The 22,497-nt window shown below is 43.5% G+C and overlaps 5 protein-coding genes and 1 non-coding gene across 8 annotated transcripts; 5 read left to right on the top strand and 1 right to left on the bottom strand.

Annotated features, from left to right (window-relative positions):
• Positions 1-455: 455 nt before the first annotated feature.
• LOC112879035 (AT-rich interactive domain-containing protein 5-like) lies at positions 456-4,616 on the bottom strand. Of its 2 annotated transcripts, none has more exons than XR_003225924.1 (13): positions 3,849-4,614; positions 3,711-3,750; positions 3,458-3,510; positions 3,326-3,371; positions 2,638-2,730; positions 2,051-2,167; positions 1,927-1,978; positions 1,774-1,849; positions 1,485-1,551; positions 1,274-1,324; positions 1,055-1,147; positions 799-978; positions 456-712 (listed from the first exon to the last, which is right to left on the bottom strand). XR_003225924.1 is itself a non-coding variant. In XM_025943356.1 (13 exons), exons 1-12 carry the CDS (start codon positions 4,481-4,483, stop codon positions 874-876), a joined length of 1,428 nt encoding a protein of 475 aa, XP_025799141.1. In that variant the 5' UTR covers positions 4,484-4,616; the 3' UTR covers positions 456-712; positions 869-873. The 2 variants fall into 2 exon arrangements, 1 of the variants encoding a protein (XP_025799141.1); XM_025943356.1 differs by having other exon boundaries at positions 869-978; positions 3,849-4,616.
• A 511-nt stretch (positions 4,617-5,127) lies between these two features.
• LOC112878890 (nucleoside diphosphate kinase 2, chloroplastic-like) lies at positions 5,128-8,830 on the top strand. 2 transcript variants are annotated; one of them, XM_025943146.1, is made up of 7 exons: positions 5,128-5,372; positions 6,764-6,817; positions 6,920-7,006; positions 7,669-7,764; positions 7,862-7,974; positions 8,107-8,156; positions 8,468-8,830. In XM_025943146.1, the coding sequence occupies exons 1-7, from the start codon at positions 5,157-5,159 to the stop codon at positions 8,533-8,535; spliced, it is 684 nt and encodes a 227-aa protein (XP_025798931.1). In that variant the 5' UTR covers positions 5,128-5,156; the 3' UTR covers positions 8,536-8,830. The 2 variants fall into 2 exon arrangements, with proteins under 2 accessions (XP_025798931.1, XP_025798930.1); XM_025943145.1 differs by lacking the exon at positions 6,920-7,006 and having other exon boundaries at positions 6,764-6,818; positions 7,685-7,764.
• Positions 8,831-10,587: 1,757 nt separating this feature from the next.
• LOC112884958 (trafficking protein particle complex subunit 11) lies at positions 10,588-16,822 on the top strand. Its single transcript, XM_025950647.1, has 9 exons — positions 10,588-11,116; positions 11,431-11,492; positions 11,642-11,756; positions 11,873-11,996; positions 12,163-12,243; positions 12,439-12,780; positions 12,878-13,044; positions 13,124-13,950; positions 14,999-16,822. Exons 1-9 carry the CDS (start codon positions 10,770-10,772, stop codon positions 16,459-16,461), a joined length of 3,528 nt encoding a protein of 1,175 aa, XP_025806432.1. The 5' UTR covers positions 10,588-10,769; the 3' UTR covers positions 16,462-16,822.
• A 398-nt stretch (positions 16,823-17,220) lies between these two features.
• Positions 17,221-19,715, top strand: LOC112885138 (ribose-phosphate pyrophosphokinase 4). The gene is made up of 6 exons (XM_025950829.1): positions 17,221-17,649; positions 17,743-18,154; positions 18,248-18,316; positions 18,464-18,592; positions 19,044-19,143; positions 19,230-19,715. The coding sequence occupies exons 1-6, from the start codon at positions 17,513-17,515 to the stop codon at positions 19,361-19,363; spliced, it is 981 nt and encodes a 326-aa protein (XP_025806614.1). The 5' UTR covers positions 17,221-17,512; the 3' UTR covers positions 19,364-19,715.
• An 871-nt stretch (positions 19,716-20,586) lies between these two features.
• Positions 20,587-22,254, top strand: LOC112885049 (cysteine protease XCP1-like). The gene is made up of 4 exons (XM_025950754.1): positions 20,587-21,248; positions 21,373-21,608; positions 21,695-21,835; positions 21,924-22,254. Exons 1-4 carry the CDS (start codon positions 20,786-20,788, stop codon positions 22,152-22,154), a joined length of 1,071 nt encoding a protein of 356 aa, XP_025806539.1. The 5' UTR covers positions 20,587-20,785; the 3' UTR covers positions 22,155-22,254.
• A 133-nt stretch (positions 22,255-22,387) lies between these two features.
• Positions 22,388-22,459, top strand: TRNAQ-CUG. The gene has a single exon. It is a non-coding gene; the product is annotated as a tRNA-Gln (tRNA).
• The last annotated feature ends 38 nt before the right edge of the window (positions 22,460-22,497 follow it).

Here is a 22,497-nt window from a genome sequence, read left to right on the forward strand (position 1 = left end):
TGCATATGGAAAGATATTTTTTGGAAGCCTTCCATCAACTTGATTCAATCATGGCGCCACGCCGGCCCATAGGGTGCAAACACTTTTTGGAATCTTTGATCACCAATCAGGTGAGGAGATCAAGCCTTTGATCAAATATGGTATGTGTAAAACAATCACGAGGAGCCATATTCGGAAATGATGGTAGAGACGGAGGTTATGGAAAGTTACGGTGACTATCAAAAGTAAAAAAAGGCCGGTCCATAGGGTGGGTAAGCGAGGGAGGCGAGTAACAAAAGAATTAAAATTTTGGCAGAAATATTTTTTTCTATAAAAAATATGGGTCTATACCCCTTTCGTCAAACTTACCGGGCTGGCAAGTGAGACCTCTGTGTAAGGGTAAGGTAGACCTAATCTCAGTGAGAAATGGTTTTTATTGTTTTAACTTTTATAGTATAGATAGAAGGAAAATAATAAAGAATAACAAGTAGCTATAATGTTAACTTAGCCCTATCGCCACCGTCTTCTCTCCTTTCTATCCAAAAAAATCTCACCATAAAATTTAAAATACACGCATGAACCAGCTAGTTTTATGACTAATAATACTGTAATAATAAACATGATGATAACAGATCAACACCGGACTCCAGCTGCAGAGGTTCTACTATGTCAGCTTGGCATCATGTATCTGCTCAGATGAGATCCTATTTCCTCAATAGAACTGCTATAAACCCTGCACAATAAACAGAATACTTGGAATCAATGAAAACAAGATGACTTTTGAAGACATAAATGGCTGAAAGAACACAGATCACAGACCTAGAAATCTCAAGGAATATCACTGGCAAAGAGGTACCACATTCGAAGGGAACTGAAGTAAACAAGATACCGTATCTACATTTCAGCATGCCCAAATGGTGCACGCACAAATAGCTGACCATGAAGCGTGACGACAGCTGATGTTTGGTGAGGATCAATTCTCGATGGCAAGTTAACCACCTGAGATAGAAAATTCACTTCCCATTAAACCGAGTTCCAAAATGTGCCTGTGTTAGTGTTCAAAACAAATCATCACCTTCTTGAATGGAGTGATCCCCCAAGGATTATCAGGCTGCTCCGGATCCCCCGTGATAACCAGACGACCGGCAGGATCGGACTGAACATGCACCTGATACCATCAGAACAAAAGTTGGCAATTTCCTCTGCAGCATAACCTCATTTCATAATGCAAACACCTTTTGCTTATCTGCCATATTTTATTTTAGCAAAATGAATGGCAGCACCATTTCCTCACCTCCTCACGTAGAAGCCCAGGAACTAGCGCATAGACTTCAAAACAATCTTTCTGCAGGAAAGCAATAAGTAACTTCAGTTCAAAACCCAGCGGAAATTCACTAGCAGAACTACCTTATGCACAATTATTTCATGGTTCAGGTTATGGCTCCGAAACATATTCATAATGCCGTACACCATGTGATCAAATAAAATAAACACGTTGAACTTACAGTCTGCCGTACATTGATCTTCACCCAGTCGGCTGGTTCTCCAACGTCAATGACCATAGAATCTTCCCTGAAATTGAGCATTCTAATGCATATAAGGAGAGGAACCATCATACCAGAGATACGGCCATACAGCATCCTGACAAGCTCAGTTGCACTAAATTGTGCTACAAGATTTAGGGTTCTGCTGTTAATTGCACAGGTAACATATTCAGTGGCCACCCGCTCTTCATCTAACATATTGTCTACCAATACTTAATGATAACCAAATGACTGGATAGGAAGCCTTAACTGTGACTTATTTAGTTTCGTGCGGGATGACTTGAGAGCATACTCCGGACTAGATGCTTTCTTTCTCTTGAGCACCCCTAAACATATAATGAAGAATATAAGAGAAAAAAATAGCATAGTTACACAGTAGCAAGAGAAAAATCACGAAGCATACCAAAGCCTTTTAGGTTTTTATCACGACTTGAAAGTGGCATTGAATCTTTGTCCTGTAGAAAGGCAAACATTTTAAATGAAAATAGTAAGCAAGTAAAAGTGAATGCCAGTGAAAGTTCCTTTACCTTCAAAATGTCTCCATAAGTACCATTGGCAAGAAGGCGGTGAGCATGCCAACCCTGCATAGCACGCGCTGCAGCATCCCTTCTAACTCTGGCGGAAGATGATTGATTCACAGTCACCTACAAAACCATCATGAAACTTATCAAAATGAACTAAAAATAGCAGCACCTTCCAACAACAGGATACTTTCGGTAGTATCGCACATATTGATGGGAACCTTGCATTATAGTAAAATACAGATTCATAACTGACACCAGGTTTCCAGCTAGAAACAAGGCAGCTAGTCGGTGAATAAATTCGCTAGGTTTATCTGAATACAGATCGACTCTGACATTAATTTTTAATTATACTGCAGTACTAGATCTACATGTCTGATGAAAAATGGGTACGTATAAGATGATAAATGTGTCTATTATATTTAAACCAATATCACGAACCGTTACTTCTTAGTGAAATATATGCAGCTCTCCTGCATGTTCGAGGAAAAAAACATGAACCCCAGTAAACAAGCTAACTAGAAAGTAATAAAAATATTATACAAGTTAAAACTTCCCTGTAAATTCTTTCTTAAAAAAGAAAAAAGGTTTACCTCGCGGTCAGTACCACTAGGCTGTGGTAAACCAGGGGGTGGTATCTGAAGCTGACCAGTCCGAACTTTGTATTTTTCGTATTCAAGAAGTGCCTAAATTAATCATTTAACAGACCAAGGAAAAATGAATAAATAAAACATGGAAACCCATAGGTTTAGACTTTAGAGCAAGTACTATTACTATGTTCAATCGAAAATCTAGCATCTAAAGCATTAAGGGCATGAAGGATTTAAAGGAGTAAAAGAAGTAAATCTAGCATCTAAGCATGTCAAACAGCTACTGTCATATTTGTTCCAGGACAACAAGAAAAGAAAAAAGAAAAAAGAAACACTTATATTTGTTTCGATGTAAACTATTAAGAGCAAAAAGTATCAGAAAATGAATAAAAATCTGTGGCACTTCAAGGTCAAAATTTATTCACTAACAAACACAGTAACTCTTAGCTCCATATTCATATTTGCTAGATCACTCCAGACTCCACAGTCCAGAAAGGATTTATATTTATACAAACCAAACTAAGTCTGAGTGGTGTAAATATTTTGTTCTGGAGTTAACTGATGTAAGGTTGAGCGTGCCTAAGGTTCATTTCATGGATAAAATGCTCCTTAGCTACACTACAAGGACAAGGTAAACAGAAGCCTCCCTTGAACAAGTACAAAAAAATAAATCCTGCAGCGAATGTATCACCTTCTCGTAGAAAATTCGAAATGACCAAGAAACAGTAGTGCAGGTCCTGGAAAATAATGTGACCCAAAAGAATAATTACATGGCATAAAAAGAATCCTCCACTTAACATGTATTCTGAAAAGAGACCCTTACTTCGGCGGCCTGAAAGTCTCTCCAACTTGACGCCATAGTTTACAAACGGTTACCTGAATAAACAAACATCAAACTGGAACAGCTGTCCACATTCAAGGGGGGAAGCAATCAATGACAAGAAGGAAAACAAAGTGCTGTGCAAACATGAAAAGTGAGACCGTTAGTGGACGGAAACCATTGATACTGCAGAAAATTTCACTCTGCGGTATCTACAGCATCAGGTGCCTGTGCGTGATAAGGAAATCAGCCGTACCTGCTCGTGGCCTCCGAGGTGTGCGACTTGCCTCCACAACCTGGATTTGAACCGAGCGAACAGACGGCGAGTATGTTTAGACGACAAGAGATGGTAGTGGCGTGGCTGACAGAGCGAGAGGAATAGAAAGATGCGCACTTGAGGCAGTTGAGGCCCTTGCCGTAGAACTTGGGCGGCTTGAACTCGAGGCTGTGCTCCCTATGGAAGCGTTCCAGCTCCGCCATGAACGCGGCCTGCTCCTCCTCCGTCCCAGAGTCATCGCCGTCGAGGAAGGGGTCAGGCTCCGGCTCCACGCGGTGGCTGGCGCCACTCTGGGCCATCCCGGTGGAGCTCTCGCCCTCCACCTTCACCTCGGCCCTCGGCGACGCATCCGGGGTGGAATCGTCGTCGTCCTCCTCGTCTCCGTCGTCGTCATCCTCCTCCTCCCCGTCGGCGTCGTGGCTGATGGCGTCCTCGCCGTTCGTCTCCACCTTGGCGGCGCCAACGATCCCCTCCCGCTCCTCTGCCGCAGCCACGGGCGCTGCGCGGTCCTCGCCCGCATTGGGCTCCGCCTGATCCGGGGAGCCCACTCCTCCCTCTCCGTCGTCGCTCTCCGGCTCGGCGTCCGGGGTCGTGTCCCCACCCCGTGCGGCCGTCCCTTCAGACACGGGAACCGCCTCTTTATCGGACGCCTGCCGCGCTTCCTCGCCGTTAGCGTCCTCGGCGAGTGGGAGGTCGTGCGGGTCGGCCCCGTCGCAGATGGGATCGGCAGCGCCGCCCCGCGGGTCGGTCATCGCGGGAGGAGGGGGAGAGAGCGAACGGGCGGCTGCTATTTTCGCGGCAGGTTTGCACCGAGGTCTGAGGCGGAGGGGATGGCCTGGAGTTGGAGTGGGATGGATCCCCACGGCTCGCGACTCGCGGCGGAGGAAGGGATTCTTCTCTCGCCGCTTCGCGCCCACGGGCCGCCTCGCCTGGGCCTTCAGGCATCATGGGGTGGTATGTTAATAGTGGGCACCTTTGAGTGGGCCATTTTATGCTTTACTCCTTTTTGGGCTGGTCCAATTTTTCTTTTATATGCTTTTCTTTTGTTGCGAGGACCTCGTAAGTCATACTTCCTCCGTTTTCAAAATACTTGTTATTTAGGTGTCAAAGAAAAACTTGTTATTCTCAATTTTGTTATTCAAAATTTGACAAGTAAAATATTCAGTTCAGCAAGTTGAGATAGTACTGTAAATCCAAAATGCCAAGTATCTCAAACATGTTTGTAGATTAATTATAATACTATTAACTGAAATGTTTCATTAACCAAAAATGAGGAAATAAGCGGTTTTAAGGAAATTAGAAAACTTTCATAAAAAATGATATGATATTCTCCTGCACCACTTGAATACGGAATAACTACAACTACAACGCCAACGCTGCTAGTCTTTTGCCTCGTGCTCTTGCTCGCACGGACTCGCGGCAAGGATGGCGACCATGGCCGTGCGCGTGAGGACGGCGCCGCCGCTCGCCGGGACCGAGCGCCGGCCCTCCGCCGCGGTGCGGCCGTTGGCTTTCCTCTCCTTTGCCGTCGCCTCCACGGGGGCCCGCGGCCGGGTTGGGCGTGGGCTGAGCGCGACGACTGTGGGGAGTGGGAGCGCGGCCAGGGCTCGCGCCGTTCCGCGCGGCATCGTTGCCTCCTCGGTTGGTTCTCCCGCATGCCTTGTTGGATTTTACTTGCATTTGCTTGGGGGTGCGGAAATGGCAAGAAGATGTTTTTTTCCCTGTTCCTTTTGCCGTTCGAGGATCATGGCCTGTTGTGAGAGTGGTCTAGCATGGTTTTGATAGTTATACTTTAAGGTTGTAGTGGCTGAGCTCGATTCGTGAGGGGGAAATTGGAAATGGCAAAGGAAATGATAAGCTAATTCATAAATCATAATTCTCTAAACCTTTTGATTGCAAGCCTAGTGGGTAGGTTATGCAGAACATCAGAACTGAAGAAAACGCGCCGCGGAATGTGTCAATTTTGTTTATTTCACCTGCTCTAGGCTGAAATTTTGGTGTCCTTTCATAAATTCTCTGCAATTACTGTGGCAGGAAGAATATTGGAGTGAAATTAAGCTTTGGGTCTTCTTGTCTCAGTCAATACTTACAAAATGGCATTCTAATCATCCACACCTTTTTCTTTTAATGGATGCATAGTCATAATGTGCCTTCCGTTCTGATTTTACAAGCTTAACTTTTGAGAGGATTTATTATATGTGTTATGGTCTCCCTGTTTCCATTCAAAGTTTGACCTTACTTCCTTCTGGTGAATGTACCGCTCGAGTGACTGCAGGATTGCTGAAATTGTCCAACCATGTGTTGGAAAAATTGTGTTACTTTTACATTCAATGGATGCAACTTTTCTCTTCCAACCTTTTTCTCAACTGAAGCATGATATCAGCTTATTAACTTCACTGGTGGAATACTGAATTATGTTGAGATTATTTAATTTGTTGTTTTAGCAGTTCTTCAATACATAGCAGAGGCAACTGAGTTATTCTCGAAAGTTTAAATAGTCTAGTCCTTCCACAAATTTCCATCGGCACAATGGAAAACCATTTTCTCTGCAACAATATCAGGTACGTGACTAGATAAATATTGCTTAGTAATATCATCCATTGAGCCCTGAAAATCCAGGTTCAGACCATCAATAGTTCATGGGGGGCAGTTAATTCAGTTTTGCTGTTGAACTCTAGCTAGAAAGATACCCAGGGAAACAAACTTAGTGAGCATGCTTCCACACAAAATAACCCTATGCCATAATCATTGTCATAACTTTTGTTTGCTAGCAGCTTTATCGTGAAGCTGCCAAATTTTGATTTCTTTAGTCATATATATGGCATACTGTGCATGAGGCTTGAAGGTATCACACTTACCCCTTCGTTTAATGAAACTCAGTCATCTTTTCTATTTTCATCAAAGAAGTTTAGGATTCATGCAATTTCATAAAATTTTAATTATATCAATATCCCTTGACCTCAATTAAGAGGAGTCAAGTACCCTACATTCATCTAAAATGAAATCTTTGTTGACAAGAAATTTATCTGCAGGAGGTTGAGCAAAGCTACGTTATGATAAAACCTGATGGTGTTCAGCGTGGCCTGGTACACCTTATTGCTCCTGCTTTTCCCAACTGTTAATTTCTTTCTTTCTTTCTTTCAAGTTTAATCTCAATCTCAAATACAACACGTGCCTGATGCATATAGTTTGGGGAGATCATTTCTCGCTTTGAGAAGAAAGGTTTTTTGTTGAAGGGCTTAAAGCTTTTTCAGTGTTCCACGGACTTGGCTCAGGTTTGCTTCTCAAAATGTACTGAACTTGGGAAAACTAGTGTGGTTGTGGTTGGTTGGTTTTTTTTGTTGGGGGGGGGGGGGGGGGGGGGTTGCATATCCTGTTCTAGGCAACACCATTCTAAAGGAACATGTCTCTTATCTGCATTTGTATCCATTTCTTGATTACTTGAATAGTCAAATTATCATCTTTTATGGTCAAATATACCTTCCGGTGCCCACATTTTATATGTGCTTAGGGTCCTTATGTTTATCCTTTCTGCATAGAAATACTTCCCGATTTCTATTGAGCTATTCATCTGCAGTAATCTCTTATTGACTGCCTTAAAGATTTATTACCTCAACCATCTCATTCTTACATCAAATATTTAAGTGACTGAAATATTTACTGTCTCAACCATCTCATTCTTACATCAAAACATCTCCTTTTTTAAGTGGCTGGGCCTTTTCTTTTGTTCATTTTTTACTAATCATTGATAAAGACATTAGTCACATTTATCTTCTGCATTATCTTCACATATTCATCTTTTTCTTGACATTTGTGGAAACATCAAAGAAATCTAGTTTACCTTTCTTTATATTGAATCAACTAGCTGTTAATGCTGATCATATACTGTCTTATTTGCCATTCCTTTTCTCTCAGGAACATTACAAGGATTTGAAAGATAAACCTTTCTTTCCAACATTACAAGGATTTGAAAGATAAACCTTTCTTTCCAACTCTGATTGATTACATAACTTCTGGCCCTGTTGTTTGCATGGTATATATTTTCGTTACGAATTAGACATACCTGCAGCTCTATGCTTTGACCAGATACATAGTTCACAGCTACAATTTTTGTTATTCTGTCCTGTAAGGCCTGGGAGGGTGATGGTGTTGTTGCATCAGCTCGCAAATTAATCGGATCTAATAATCCCCTTCAAGCTGAACCAGGAACCATAAGGGGTGATCTCGCAGTTCAAACAGGAAGGTCGGCACCCACCCGCTTTCATGTCTTTATGCTGTTATATGTGATTATGTACCATGGCCCCTGATATTTAGTTGTAATGTACCTTCATTTTACCAATATATCAAATCAATTATGATGGAATATACGTTTCAGGAATGTTGTTCATGGAAGTGATAGTCCTGATAATGGCAAGCGTGAAATTGGTAAGTTTAGCAATAATTGAGTATGGTTATATGTTGCTGTTAGGTGATTTTCTGAATCAATAATCATTTAAAACAATTGACAAGCTACATGAAATGGTAAACTGATTATCTTCAAACATTAAGGAGTATACTGAGAACTGGAGTAGTTAACTTGGCAATCAGGAGCAGGATTAAATTGTCCTATGATAAATGGTGTCACGAACTTAGCGATGTGGCATTCCTAATAGGCTTGGATCTAAATCTCTTTGCGTCTGTTAGTTACTATAATTGATAATATGAGATGACAAACTAAAGTTACTCTCTATTTGCAGCTCTGTGGTTCGAAGAAGGCGAGCTCTGCCAATGGGAATCAGTTCAAACACCTTGGCTTGTAGAGTGATTTCTGCTGATGGCTGTGAGATCTGTATTGAATGTGTGTTTGTTCAACTTTAGTCATGGGGCCATGTATGAGCATATGAGTTTAGTTTGGTGTAGCAAGTTAACTCATCGGTCGACAGTTTCGGTATATATTACCCTTCATCGGGATGCTCTTTTTGTAATGTTGAGCATCTGTGCAACTGAAACCTTTCATCAGTTGTTCTGGAGCATTTTCTTCCTCACATTTGCATGTAACGTCATGCACTGAATACAGGCAACAAAATTACAGGCCATTTGTTAGCTTTGGTTGTATTTCAGATGCTGAGCATGAAGCAGAATCAAATTACTATTCGCCTTTGTTGTGGAGGAAGTTAAAAGAAGCTTGCTACTGATGGTCATAGACCCATACTGCAATGGTTGAATCAACTGGACAATGCATGCATGTGTGTGTTTGCTAGGGTGCAAATGTGTGACCCTTAGGTGCACCTTTAACCCTCTTTAGTTCAAATATTTGTAGTACTTTTCTATTTTTTAAAATGGAATCTCATTTTGAAGAAGTAGCACAAATATTTGAAATAAAGAGGACTGGAGGTGCACCTAAGGCTAATAAATATACACCCGTAGTGTTTGCGCATGTTATGCTATTGGAAATTCGGAGTTGGATCATGGTTATTCACATGTATGCAACCAGACAGGTTGACGGCAATACTCAGCAGCAATGAGTTAGTGAGCTAATGCACATACAAGTTCTATACACGCTTGCAATGGCAGAGGATATTTCATCTCGAAAAAAATAGAACTAACAAGAATGATTATGTGGCCATGAGCTACCTCAAGAGTTTCAGTGATTCCTCTGGATCCTCTGAATGCCTATGCTGGGCCACTCATCATGATTGACCCTGTGGAGTTTGGTCTGAGATCTGAGATGAGAGACGCCATGGTCTTGGATAGCAGACCTTCGGTGTAGCCATTCTGCAGTTCGTCCTCGTCGGCAGTGGCCATCTGAAGGGTACGCAGGCCTGGAGCAGGTTATACAGCTGAGTCTCATGTGACTTGCTCTCAGCAGCCCTTGGTCGTGGAAGGCCGTCAAGGGCGTGCACGCTCGATAGGTATAAAATACTGAGGCTCACTAAACTTTAGTGCCGTCACATTGTATATTTAATATCAGTTAGAAATATTAAATATATACTAATTATAAAATTAATTGCATAGATGGAGACTAATTCGTGAGACGAATCTATACATAATTAGCTCATGATTTAGCAATATTATACTACAATAACATATGTTATGCTAATGATGGACATGGTTGGCTCTAATTTCAAAGGCCTCCGACCAAACCAGAAACTATAGACCCTGAGACTAAATATTTTTTATTTATTTATAGCATGGTAAAAGAGATAGAAGTGCTAATGACACATATTTAATTTTGAACAAAAATATTGTTATTATAAAACTAAATGAGCGGCAAAATAAGATGAGTTTAAAGTTTAAAATTGAAGATCTAACATGCTAAATAAACGATTAATGAAATAAGTCACTGAATTCAATATGAAGGTGCGATGGATACGATGGGCATATGCTCCAAGTACCGCAAGCAAATTATGTTGAGCGCAAGGCAATAGGGCACCTGCACGCAAAATTCGTTTCGTGAATTAGTCTTCATTAGTTTTATTATTAACTTATATTTAGTCCCTCTAATTAGCATCAAACAACTGATGTGATTTGGACTAACAATTAGTTTCTGAATCCAAAACATCTAAGTTAAAAAAATGATTTTAAGCTAAACTTCAAGCTATTTGATTCCCGTCTCGGGATGAACATTATCTACAGATAGTTATATTACTTTGTATGACAAAAAGGTTTCTTATCCTACAAAATAAACTGAGTCTGAGTTTTCGGGAGGTGAAAATTTACTTATCAAGGTGAACTGTTCTGATCAAATTACTCCTAGTTTGGATTCATTTTGGCCGACACTTTTCAGCTTACCAAGTTGGCTATATTGCCCAGTAATTTGCTGAAATCACACGACGGTTCTTCCATCTTTGCAGAAAACACCCCTACTGAACTCATTATTACACGTATCTTGCTCTTCAGGGAATCAGCGTCCTCGCAGACTCGTCCCCAGCCACCACAGATCCGAGCTCTCCCCTGTGTCCTCCGGGGCCACGGCGATCACAACCGCCGCGGCGCCGCCCATACCCACGCCTGAGCCACTCAACCTTTAGCCTCGCCTCGGCCGCGGGCGGGGTGGCCATGGAGGACTACCCGGAGGAGCTGCGGACGCCGCCGCTGTCGCTCGTGTCCATCGTGGGGTGCCCAGAGCTGCACCCCTCGATCTCGGCGGCGCTCAGCTCCCAGCAGCCGCCCATGAATACTCTGGCCCTGCCAGACTTTGCCAAGGCCTCCATCCTGGCCCGCAGCGGCAAGTCCCGCGACCCGCTCGCGCCGCCGCAGGCCCCAGCGGGAATCCTCAAGAAGGACTGGCTCCTCAAGCACCGCACCCGAGTCCCGGCCGCCGTCGCCGCGTTGTTCCGTGCCGACCAGGTCTCAGGTGACCCCGCCCAGTGGCTCCAGGCCTGCTCCGATCTCGAGAACCTCAAGTATGTTATCTGAATCTTTAGCATTGTTGATCCCAAATTTACTTTTGCATAATGATATGTTTAATTACGAGTCTTAAGATGCAAATGGATGGCTTATCAATCATTTGGGATTTAGGAAGCATTGCTCAGTTTATTGGCAGCAGCTAGTATAACCAAAGTTGACATTCGTTTGAATTATCAAAAAAAGTAATTTTCGTTTGTTGTACAGGTCTGCAATTCAGGGGAAAAACAATAAAAATTAGTGAGCTAGTATAACCGAAGTTGACATTCGTTTGAATTATCAGAAAAAAAAGTAATTTTCGTTTGTTGTACAGGTCTGCAATTCAGGGGAAAAACACTAAATTAGTGGTGGTCCTAGTACAGGCTCAAGCTAGTGGTAAGTATGGACTACAGAGTACCTGCATAGAGCATTTGGGGTTGTCTCTTCTCTCTGTGCAATGACTAACATACAGTGTGATTATTTCTGGCTAGTTGAATGCCAATTATGGTGAAGGTTTAAGTTGCAGCCTAATTATATTGTTGCAGATGAGCTGAGTGAGGATGTAACTGTTGCCCTGAGGAAACGTGCGGAGATTGATTCTAAGCACCTGGTTATTTTGGTTGAGCGCGATGAAACAGAATGGAACAGATCTCTCAGCAAGTCTGTAACTTTTTTTTTCTGTGTTGCACTTTGTAGACCAACTGCAACCATTGTTTGTTTATGCCAATTTTCTTGGAGGTGTGCATGATAATTGGTGTAATATTTTGTATCTGTAGATTGAAGAATGTGTTTGCGGAGTTATGTTCAGCATTCTATAAAGAGGAAGGGCGAAGGATAAAGGCTCGCATTGAGAAGAGGAACTTTTCTTCTGTTGAGCTGAGCATCCGCTACTGCTTCAAGGTAAGAGCCACTCTCTCCTTCTATTTAGTGCTGCTAATCATTCTAGGTTCAGTGTAAAAACATTGAAACACAAAGAACTTTTATTTGCAATTGCTTGGTAATTTAATCAATTATTTTTCCACATTACTCTGATCTATCCATTTTCTCCATTACTCTGATGCACCAGGTTGCTGTTTATGCGGAGTTCAGAAGGGATTGGCCGGAAGCATTAAAGTTCTATGAGGAAGGTGTTCGCGTTTTGCGTGAGGTCTGATCATATATCCTTATCTCTATTCCTTATCAACAAGTGACATACCAAATCACTTCTCTCAGATTTTTTTATTAAAAAACTAGGGCTATCATTTGTTCAAAAAAAACTGTTTAACTGTTGGTTGATCCGCCACGTTTCTTAAGCAGTTTCTATTGGATTTGCACTGTCCATTGATAATGTGCTCATATTTAGATGATTGGGACTTCAACGAGGTTGCCTCCAACCCAACGCCTAGTTGAGATAAAAGCAGTTGCTGAGCAATTTCACTTTAAGATATCAACTTTGCTACTTCATGCCGGGAAAGTGGTAGAAGCAATCATATGGTTCCGTAAGCATATCAGAAGCTATGAACGGGTTGTCGGAACACCAGAAGTTGCATTTCTTCATTGGGAATGGTTTAGCAGGCAGTTCCTTGTCTTTGGTGAGCTGATAGAAACAACATCTACTACTGTTCCAGATACATTATCTCCTCGATTTGGTACTGCAGACAATGTATTGACTGAGTGGGAATTTCAGCCAGCTTACTACTATCAGGTTCATCCTACATCTTTGCACAGTACTACTACAGAGAGACAACCCATTTACTTGATTTGCACTAATAATTTGTTTCTCATGCATTTGCTTCTGACAGTTAGCAGCAACTTACTTGAGAGAGAAGAGGTATGCCATTGAGTGCTCATCGTCAATGGCAAACCTTACAACAGAAGTTAATGGAATACCTGAGTCAGTAATGCCTTCTGTGTATGTTGGCCAATATGTGCGCTTGTTTGAGCAAGGAGATACAGTTAGTGTGCTACCGTAAGTTCCTTGATACTTGTTCTCAGAAAATTATAACATATTTTTTTATATGAATACTTATACCTCAAACTGGTTGCAGCCTTTCTGATGCTGAATACACCAGCTATGCTTTGTCAGAAGCGGAAAGGTTCCAAGATTCTTATGAGATAATAGCATTGTTCAGAAAAGCTTATGAATCATTTCAGAGCCTTGGTGCTACAAGAATGGCTTCTGCCTGTAGTCGTGGAATGGCCATAGAATATTATGCAGCTGGGGACTTTAGCAATGCAAAACAACTTTTTGATGGTGTTGCTGGTCTATACCGCCAAGAGGGTTGGACCACTTTGCTTTGGGAAAACCTAGGGTACTTGAGAGAGTGCTCTAGGAAACTTAATTCTCCGAAGGATTTTATCAGTTATTCCCTAGAGATGTCTGCATTACCTTTGTTTTCTGGCACTGGAGAGGAAAATCAAGAAAACAAAATTAAGAGTGGGCCTGCAGGTTCTCCTACCATTTCCAGGAGGGAAAATATACAGCAGGAAGTTATTAATGTTTTGGAAAGAAAACAGTCACCAGAAGGAAACGATGATGGATTTAATAATGCGATGGAAGAAACTACTCACCTTGAAATTGATCAAATAAGTCCACTAAGAATGGTGCTTATTGCATCTGTCGCTTTTCATGATCAATCTGTAAAACCTGGTTCACCTCTGCTTGTGAGTGTGTCACTGTTATCTCATCTTCCTTCCCCAGTGGTGGTTGATCAGCTGGAGGTTCAGTTCAATCAATCTGCCTGTAACTTTGTGATACATAGTACACAAGAAGATTCTCCTCCTTTAGATTCAAATTTGCATGGCCAAGGTCAAACCACTTCTCTTACACTCTTCACCAATAAATGGATGCGGTTGACACATGAAATAAAATCAGGTACTATCAGTATATATGCTTCATTTCATTAAGCGTTTATCCACTTGCTGTGGTAGCATATATTGCAAATTGAATTGTGCTGGTTCCCTGGCCCTGTATCTCAATATAATAGGTGAGACTAGAATCTCCATGCGGGGACCTGGATTAGCAAAAGCCACATACTTTGTGTATTTTAGCATTAGTCGATGAAAATCAGAAAGCCCACAAATATTGTTTGATTTATTTTTAGTCAAAAGTTATTTCTTTTGGGATCTTACTTCCCATGTCAATGGAAGAACAAAAATCCTAAAAATCAGCAGAAGTCAGGGAAAGGAAATAATATAATGTCAATTGAATAGAAAGATCAAATCCATACTTCCTCGTATTGTAAATAGAAGTCCATCTAGGTTTGTCCTAAGTCAATAAATTTATATAGACTGACAACATAAGATTGACATTACTAGATTGAGACAAGTTAAAAAAGTCTTGAGTTAGGACAGACCTAGATGGACTTTGTGATAGAAGGTAGGTTAATAGTCAAATGAGATATTTCCTTACAACTAAAATAACATGCTCCATGCCCATGGTATATTATGATTGTGTAAACAAAGGTATATCATCTATGTGTACTCTTAGCCTGCGATGTGATGTATGCATGTACTGATATGCTAAGGTATACCTACGTTGGAAGCAATCTGGTGAGAACAAGTGCTTGGCATTATTATATAAGAATGAGAAAATCAGAGGAAATAGAATCAAACCGTTAGCTATGTAGGAACTATCCATACGATACGTTGCCTACTTATCTAGCTGTGGTAAAAATGGGGTACATCCATTTTGAGTTATAGGCGGCATTGTCTAAAAAGGATTTTCTTGTTATATGCCATCTTGAAAGCTGAAAAATCACAGTTATGGCTCTTTTTTTGCTTTGTTTGGCTTTCATGGGGTTCACATATTTGCTCCTTGTACTCGAATATTTGACCTGAAGCTTTCCTTGCGTATGTTTTTGGTGATAGTTTTCCTACCACAAATTCCATAATGGAGCTAACATTATGGGTACATTCTACAGGACAGAGTGGAAAGCTAGAATGTTTGTCTGTGAAGGCCACAATAAACAAACACCTAGTGATTTGCTGCCACGCTGAAAGTCCTGCTTCCATGGAAGACTTCCCATTATGGAAATTTGAGGACCAAGTGGAGATCATGCCCACAAAGGACAATGTTCTTGCGTTTTCTGGGCAGAAACTTATCCAAGTTGAAGAGCCAGATTCTCAAGTTGATCTTGTTTTAAGTTCTGCTGGTCCTGCATTAGTTGGAGAGATATTTATTCTACCAGTGACCATATTGTCAAAAGGGCATGCAGTTCATTCTGGTGAGCTGAAAATTAACCTTGTCGATGCCAGAGGTGGTGGTCTGTTGATGAGTCCGAGGGAAGCAGAAGAATCTGAAAGTCATCACGTCGAACTTCTTGGTGTCTCAACTGTGTCAGATGGCAAAGAGTCAAAGGAAGAGGTTGATAGCATAAGACAGATCCAGTCCTCATTTGGGGTTGTATCTGTTCCCACATTGAGTGTGGGTGATTCCTGGTCATGCAAACTAGAAATCAAATGGCATCGGGCAAAATCAGTCATGCTCTATGTTTCACTTGGTTACTCCCTAGGCTCAAGTGAGGAAGAAGCACTGCACCGGCTTAACGTGCATAGAAGCTTGCAAATTGAAGGGCAGATCCCCTTGTTAGTCACTCACCAGCTTTTGAGACCATTTAGGCGAGAACCTTTGTTGATATCTGAAATCAGATCCTTAGGTGGCGAAGATCAAAGATGTTCTCTTGCTATGAATGAGTCTAATATGTTTATTGTGAATGCTAGAAATTGCACTGAGATTCCCTTACGTTTGCACTCAATGACTATTGAACCTGATGATGAAGGTAAGCAGCTCTGTTCAGTGCAACAGGTCAGCGGAATTTCCAGCGGACATGTGGTTATTGCTCCTAGTGAAGAATACAAAGGAATATTTTCAGTCAATCCACGGGCTATCAATTCAAACTTCCATTTAGGTGAAATTTGCCTGAACTGGTCAAGAGATTCAAGCCTTGGTGATCAAGAGAGCCATGTTATTATGAAACAAATGTTACCTGAGGCCAGCGTTGAAGAGCCGCCGCTTGTTGTGAGCATGGAATGCCCTCCTTATGCTATCCTTGGAATCCCTTTCACCTTCTATGTTAAGATCCACAATTCAACTTCTTTGCTTCAAGAAATCAAGTACTCTCTTGTTGATTCCCAGAATTTCGTTTTTTCTGGTGCTCACAATCATGCTGCTTTCATTCTGCCGAAATCAGAGCACATTGTTAGTCATAAGCTCGTACCGCTTGGTTCCGGCTCTCAGCAGCTGCCTCGGATCACAGTAACTTCGGTGAGGTATTCTGCTGCATTGACCCCGTCAACCTCAGCAGCGACTGTCTTTGTATATCCCAGTGAGCCTAAATTCAATTTGGAAACTAGCTGTTCGACATCCGACGCGTGTGTGAGTTAAGACTTGAAACCTTGGGCCGCGCTCCTGACTCAGTAGCTTGGCTCCAGGATGGAAGGAGGTATGGTACTGGGAAGACCATCAGTTTTACCTTGATGCTGAAGAGACTAGAATCAGATTCCCATCGGCGAAAAGCGATTGGGGCCTTGCAAAAGTTTTGGCATTCTTTTGAGTTGTCGATTTTGTAGTCCTTTTGGATTAACCACATGTCTGTAACTTATGATTGCTTCATTGTTTTTGGCCCAAGGATAATACATATACTACACAGGATGGGCTATTGTAAATCACCATATCCCACCAGTCAAGTGGGGAATAAACAGCCCCATGTCTCAAGTACAAGGTTTAGTTCTTTGTGAGTTCTTGATGCTTGTGATTGCTTCTGTTGTTTCTGTAACATTGTTTGGTCAACTAGATTGTGCCTCTTCCGCTGAATCCGCCTTGCACATCGTTTTTCTTTGAATCAAAACACCATTTCTAATTTGTCTAAAGCAATTTCGTACCGGACCAAACAATACCTCATGCTGCTGCTGCTTTGAACATCAACATGACGTACTAGGGCACTTTGATCGACTCTGACATATGACGATGGCTGCGTGCTTCATGATGGTCGCCGTGGAGCGGTGGAGGAGATCGCCGTGGAGGAGAAAAACAAAAACAACGCGTCCTCGAGCAAGTAGCCGGCGGCGCGTCGCCCTCAGCCGGCGGCGCGCTCCATGCCGAAATCCTTCTCGGCGTAGCATATCCCCGTGTGCCGTCGCATCGCATCATCTTCTTCCCTATTTTGTTCGCCCCGCCGTGTTCACATCACGCGGGCCGTTTCGTAGTGCGGCGGCTGTGCGGGTGCGGCCGCGGGGTCTAGGGTTTAGAGCGGTAGATTCCCCCAAAAAAATTCGAGGAAAATTATTCGTTGCCCAGCCCGCTTCGCGTCTCGATAAAGCCGACACTACCTGTCCCGTCAGAGCAGAGCCCGCCCCTCCCCGCGCAGTTCTTTTTGGGTTCCCCTGTCCCTGTCCCTGTCCCCGCCGCCGCCGCCGCCGGGAACCGCCGGCACGAGATGGAGGTCGTCCCCGCCGCCGGCAATCAGAAAGCTAAGAAGCACATACACCTCTTCTACTGCTCCGAATGCGAGGAGCTCGCGCTCAAGATCGCCGCCAGCTCCGACGCCATCGAGCTCCAGTCCATCAACTGGCGGTAAGCCGCCCCCTCAGCGTCCCCCTCCCGCCTCACCGGTTTCGTGGCGCAAACTGGTTCCTCATGTTCTCGTGACGGCACCTCGCTCTCCAGGAGCTTCGATGACGGGTTCCCGAACCTGTTCATCAACAAGGCGCACGACATCCGGGGGCAGCACGTGGCGTTCCTGGCCTCCTTCTGCTCGCCAGCGGTAATCTTCGAGCAGATCTCCGTCATCTTCGCGCTGCCCAAGCTCTTCATCGCCTCCTTCACGCTCGTGCTGCCCTTCTTCCCCACGGGCTCCTTCGAGCGCGTCGAGGAGGAAGGGGACGTCGCCACCGCCTTCACCCTCGCGCGCATCCTCTCCATGATCCCCAAGTCGCGCGGCGGGCCGACCAGCGTCGTCATCTACGACATCCACGCGCTCCAGGAGAGGTTCTACTTCGGGGACGACGTCCTGCCATGCTTCGAGACAGGGATCCCGCTCCTGCTGCAGCGCCTCCGCCAGCTCCCGGACGCAGACAATGTGCGTTGTGGCATCCATGATTGTGTTCGAACATTTACTTTTTGTGCTAAAAGATTCCTATGGCAGTCCTGACCGTTGGCATGTTGCTTGCAGATTACAATTGCCTTCCCAGATGATGGGGCGTGGAAGCGGTTCCACAAGCTGTTGCAACACTTTCCAATGGTCAGTGGTTTCCTTTTCATGCTTGGATATGTCTAGCTCGAGTTTCACATACCTTGTATTGCAAAGAGGGATGCATATAGTCATGAAATTGCCCATTTTTTGTGTTTTCTTGTCATGGATTTCATGTTGGGCTGTTTGATTGTATAGATAGTCTGTAACAAGGTTCGTGAAGGCGACAAGAGAATAGTTCGAATAAAGGAAGGAAATCCTGAAGGGCGCCATGTTGTTATTGTTGACGATTTAGTGCAATCTGGGGGAACTCTTAGAGAATGCCAGGTATGATGGATATGTTATTCTCTTGCTTCTTCATGATAGTAGATGTCAATGCTTAAAATAGGTATTTGTCTTAGTGTTTTACTCGGTTTGGAAGGAGATACTGTGTCATATAATTGATATGGCAGTGGGGCACATTGTTGTGCCATTCTATTTGAGTCATCTGGCAAAAGGGGGAAAAAATGTATTCCTCACTACAGCCAGTAAACTAAGAGTTCTGAAATATGCTAAAAGAAACATTATTGTCTTCTTCTGTCAAACATGTATCTCACAAGATCCCATTTTTCACTACTTCTGAACTCACTTTTTGTTCAGATGATAAATTCTGAGTTTTAATGATGTTGCAGTAGGACTTTAGTGGCATATGCTCCTTTTTTCGCTCTTAACGAATTTTATATGCTGCTTCTTCTAGCTGCCACTGATTTTTTTCCCCAAATTATTTCGTACTTTTCAGAAAGTTCTGGCTTCACATGGTGCTGCAAAAGTTAGTGCTTATGTGACTCATGCTGTTTTCCCTAAGCAGTCATATGAACGTTTCATGACATCTAATTCTGGTAATTGGCAGTGCATGCAAATTAGCAATTTCTAATTTTTTCAGCCATGCAGACTTCTTGTTGCTTATCATTTTTGTTCCTTGCAGCTGGGCCAGGTGACCAGTTTGCTTATTTCTGGATCACGGACTCATGCCCTCACACAGTGAAAGCCATAGGGCAAAGGCCTCCATTTGAGGTGCTGAGCCTTGCTGGCTCGATTGCGGATGCTCTTCAGATATGAGCTTGCACTGGTAGATGGGCTTGAATTGCCCATCAGATTGAACTTGTACTAGGACATGGGCTGCTCCTGTTTTACCGGACTTTAAGAGTCCATTGCGGTTTCTGGAAAACAAATAATATGGAGTAAGTTTACTGTGTAAAGACCTGAAGGTTCCATGAACAGCCCTGTGGTGTGATAATAAAATCAGGCGTTGGATGGTTCGCATCTGTGTATTTTTTTAGTGTTAATTCTGTTTCAAGGGCGCGTGATAAGTCTGAGTGCTGTATCCTAAGCTTTCAGTTATTGGGCGTTGCTGTGAACTACTAGATTGGCGCAATATAATTGCAATCAAAACCTCCTGGTTGCCCTGAAATTTACTGTTCGAGGGATGCATGGAGGAATTTGGTATGTGGAGCTAGCCTGCATAAACAGAGCTACCGATGCTCCTGGCTCTTTCTTAAGGTATCCAAGTTATTGCAGAACATGCTTCTATTTTTCTGGGTGATTTAGCCGGGTGGTAAATTTGAGTCTCCTCAAACTGTGGGTTTCAACTGTAAGCTTCAGACAAGGTTCATCTGGCATCTCGTCACCAACCTATAGGCATTTACATCAAACTTCATGCAACGAAATTACAGCGAGTTACCTCCAAAGTTTGTAATTCCAGGTCCAACCACTAAAGAGTCTTACCTATAATCAGGAAAGCATCACCAAGGGGCGAACCTGATTAAGATACCACACCTACAGACAGACAAATCTCAGAAAAAGAAGACAAAGGCAAAGCTTCTCAGGACAGAGTACCAAACAGAACACAAGATGCCTGACGACCCTCATCCTCAGCAAAATACTCCCAAAGAAAAAAAAACATTAACACCCACGATTTAGCAGCAGCTTTTTCATTCCATCCAGCCCAACTTGTCCATGCATTTACATGAGCACCATTCCATTATCAGATTCCTGTGTTGCTTCTTGAGGGTGAAAGCAAAAATGCAAGTAGTTGGTTAGAGAATAAAATAGAATGAGGTACTTCCCTTTGGTGATGACTTGAGCACACAAGCAAAAGATACTTAGCCATCCTTCTAAAAAACTACTCTGCAGCTGCTTCGCATGGTCGAACAAGTTATCTCCCAACAGGTGTGCAGAGCTGCAAGCATAAGACACCCTTATTCTAGTGCATTGTGCTACCTAAATCATGATGTAAACATCATAACAGGCATTGGAGAAGCACTGCAAGCGTTCTCATATGAACTTGTGGAACAGAAGCATACCTGCAGCAGCAGCAGCTTCCTGGTAAAGCAAGGCACTGCTCTTCCAAAGCTTCAGCGAGAAGAGCCATATCAGGTATAGTGAGTTACTTGCAAGAAACATAGATGACGAGTATAAATGCGTTCATGGATCCCAGACCTGCCATGACAACAAATAGGCAAATAGCAGCAGCCATTTTCCATGGAATCCAAGCTCCCAGTGCTCTTCCTGTGCCTAGCATTTGCAGCCTGTTCTGCCAACCAGCACCACGACCCCTCCGTTGTCGGATACTCGCAGGAGGATCTCGCATCGCCGAACAAACTTCTTGACCTCTTCACATCCTGGTCGGTCAAGCACAGCAAGATCTACGCCAGCCCGAAGGAGAAGGTGAAGAGGTATAGGGTATTCAAGCAGAACCTGATGCACATTGCAGAAACGAACAGAAAGAATGGGAGCTACTGGCTGGGCCTGAATCAGTTTGCTGACATCGCTCACGAAGAGTTCAAGGCCAGTTATCTGGGATTGAAGCCAGGATTGTCAAAAATGGGTGCACCACCACGCCCTGCAACAACATTCAGGTATGCGAATGCGGTTGACCTGCCCTGGGCAGTCGACTGGAGGTACAAGGGAGCTGTGACGCCGGTCAAGAACCAAGGAGAATGCGGTGAGTGTAGTCTCTGAACAATGCACAAAATCCCATCTCAGCATACTGTCAGTACCAATTCAACAGAAATTATGGTGCACTCTGCCCAGTAATAGAATGGTGACAAGAATGCAAATGCTTGCAGGGAGTTGCTGGGCCTTCTCGACGGTGGCAGCAGTTGAAGGGATCAACCAGATCGCGACGGGCAAGCTGGTGTCGCTCTCAGAGCAGGAGCTGATGGACTGCGACACAACGTTTGACCATGGCTGCGGAGGGGGGATCATGGACTTCGCATTCGCTTTCATAATGGGGAACCAGGGCATCCACACAGACGAAGACTACCCGTACCTCATGGAGGAGGGCTACTGCAAAGAAAAACAGGTTCGCACAAGACACAAATCCTTCAGATGTAAACTGCATCGCGTGCAGTTCTAACAAAGGTTTCGTCTTTGCTCTGGCGTGTTTAGCCTCATGCTAGTGTGGTCACCATAACTGGATACGAGGATGTCCCGGAGAACAGCGAGGTCAGCCTGCTGAAAGCCTTGGCTCATCAGCCTGTCAGTGTTGGGATAGCTGCTGGGAGCAAGGACTTCCAGTTCTACAAAGGGGTAAGCACAATTGTTTGCCTGTATTTTCAGATGATGTCACAGAAATATAGTTGTAACTTGCGTATGTCGTCTGACTGGTTGGCTGCAGGGGGTGTTTGACGGGGCCTGCAGCGCCGAGCTTGACCACGCACTGACGGCCGTCGGATACGGCTCATCCTACGGCCAGGACTACATCGTCATGAAGAACTCGTGGGGCAAGAACTGGGGAGACCAAGGGTACGTCAGGATGAAGAGGGGCACCGGGAAACCGGACGGCGTCTGCGGAATCTACTCGATGGCCTCCTACCCTGTCAAAAATGCGACACATTGGGGGGCGTAATTTTGTAACCAATCTTGTAATCCGCACGAAAGCATCGCTACTCAATTCAACAACATGTTAATCAATCCTTACTCGATGGCGTGCCACGGGGTGGTCAAAATCCTAAGATCTTAACTTTGACGTTGCCGGAATACTTACTTGGACTAAGAGGATTGATCTAGGAACTATTCTGTGCCAAAACCATTTTGAAACAGCATGAATAAATAGATCCTTTTGTAAAAACTTGCATCAAAGGTCCCATGGTCTAGTGGTCAGGACATTGGACTCTGAATCCAGTAACCCGAGTTCAAATCTCGGTGGGACCTCTCATTTTTTTGTACTTTCGCATTTGATTTTTTTTTTC

The sequence above is a fragment of the Panicum hallii genome, chromosome 1, assembly GCF_002211085.1.
Source record: "Panicum hallii strain FIL2 chromosome 1, PHallii_v3.1, whole genome shotgun sequence".
Classification (NCBI taxonomy): domain Eukaryota; kingdom Viridiplantae; phylum Streptophyta; class Magnoliopsida; order Poales; family Poaceae; genus Panicum; species Panicum hallii.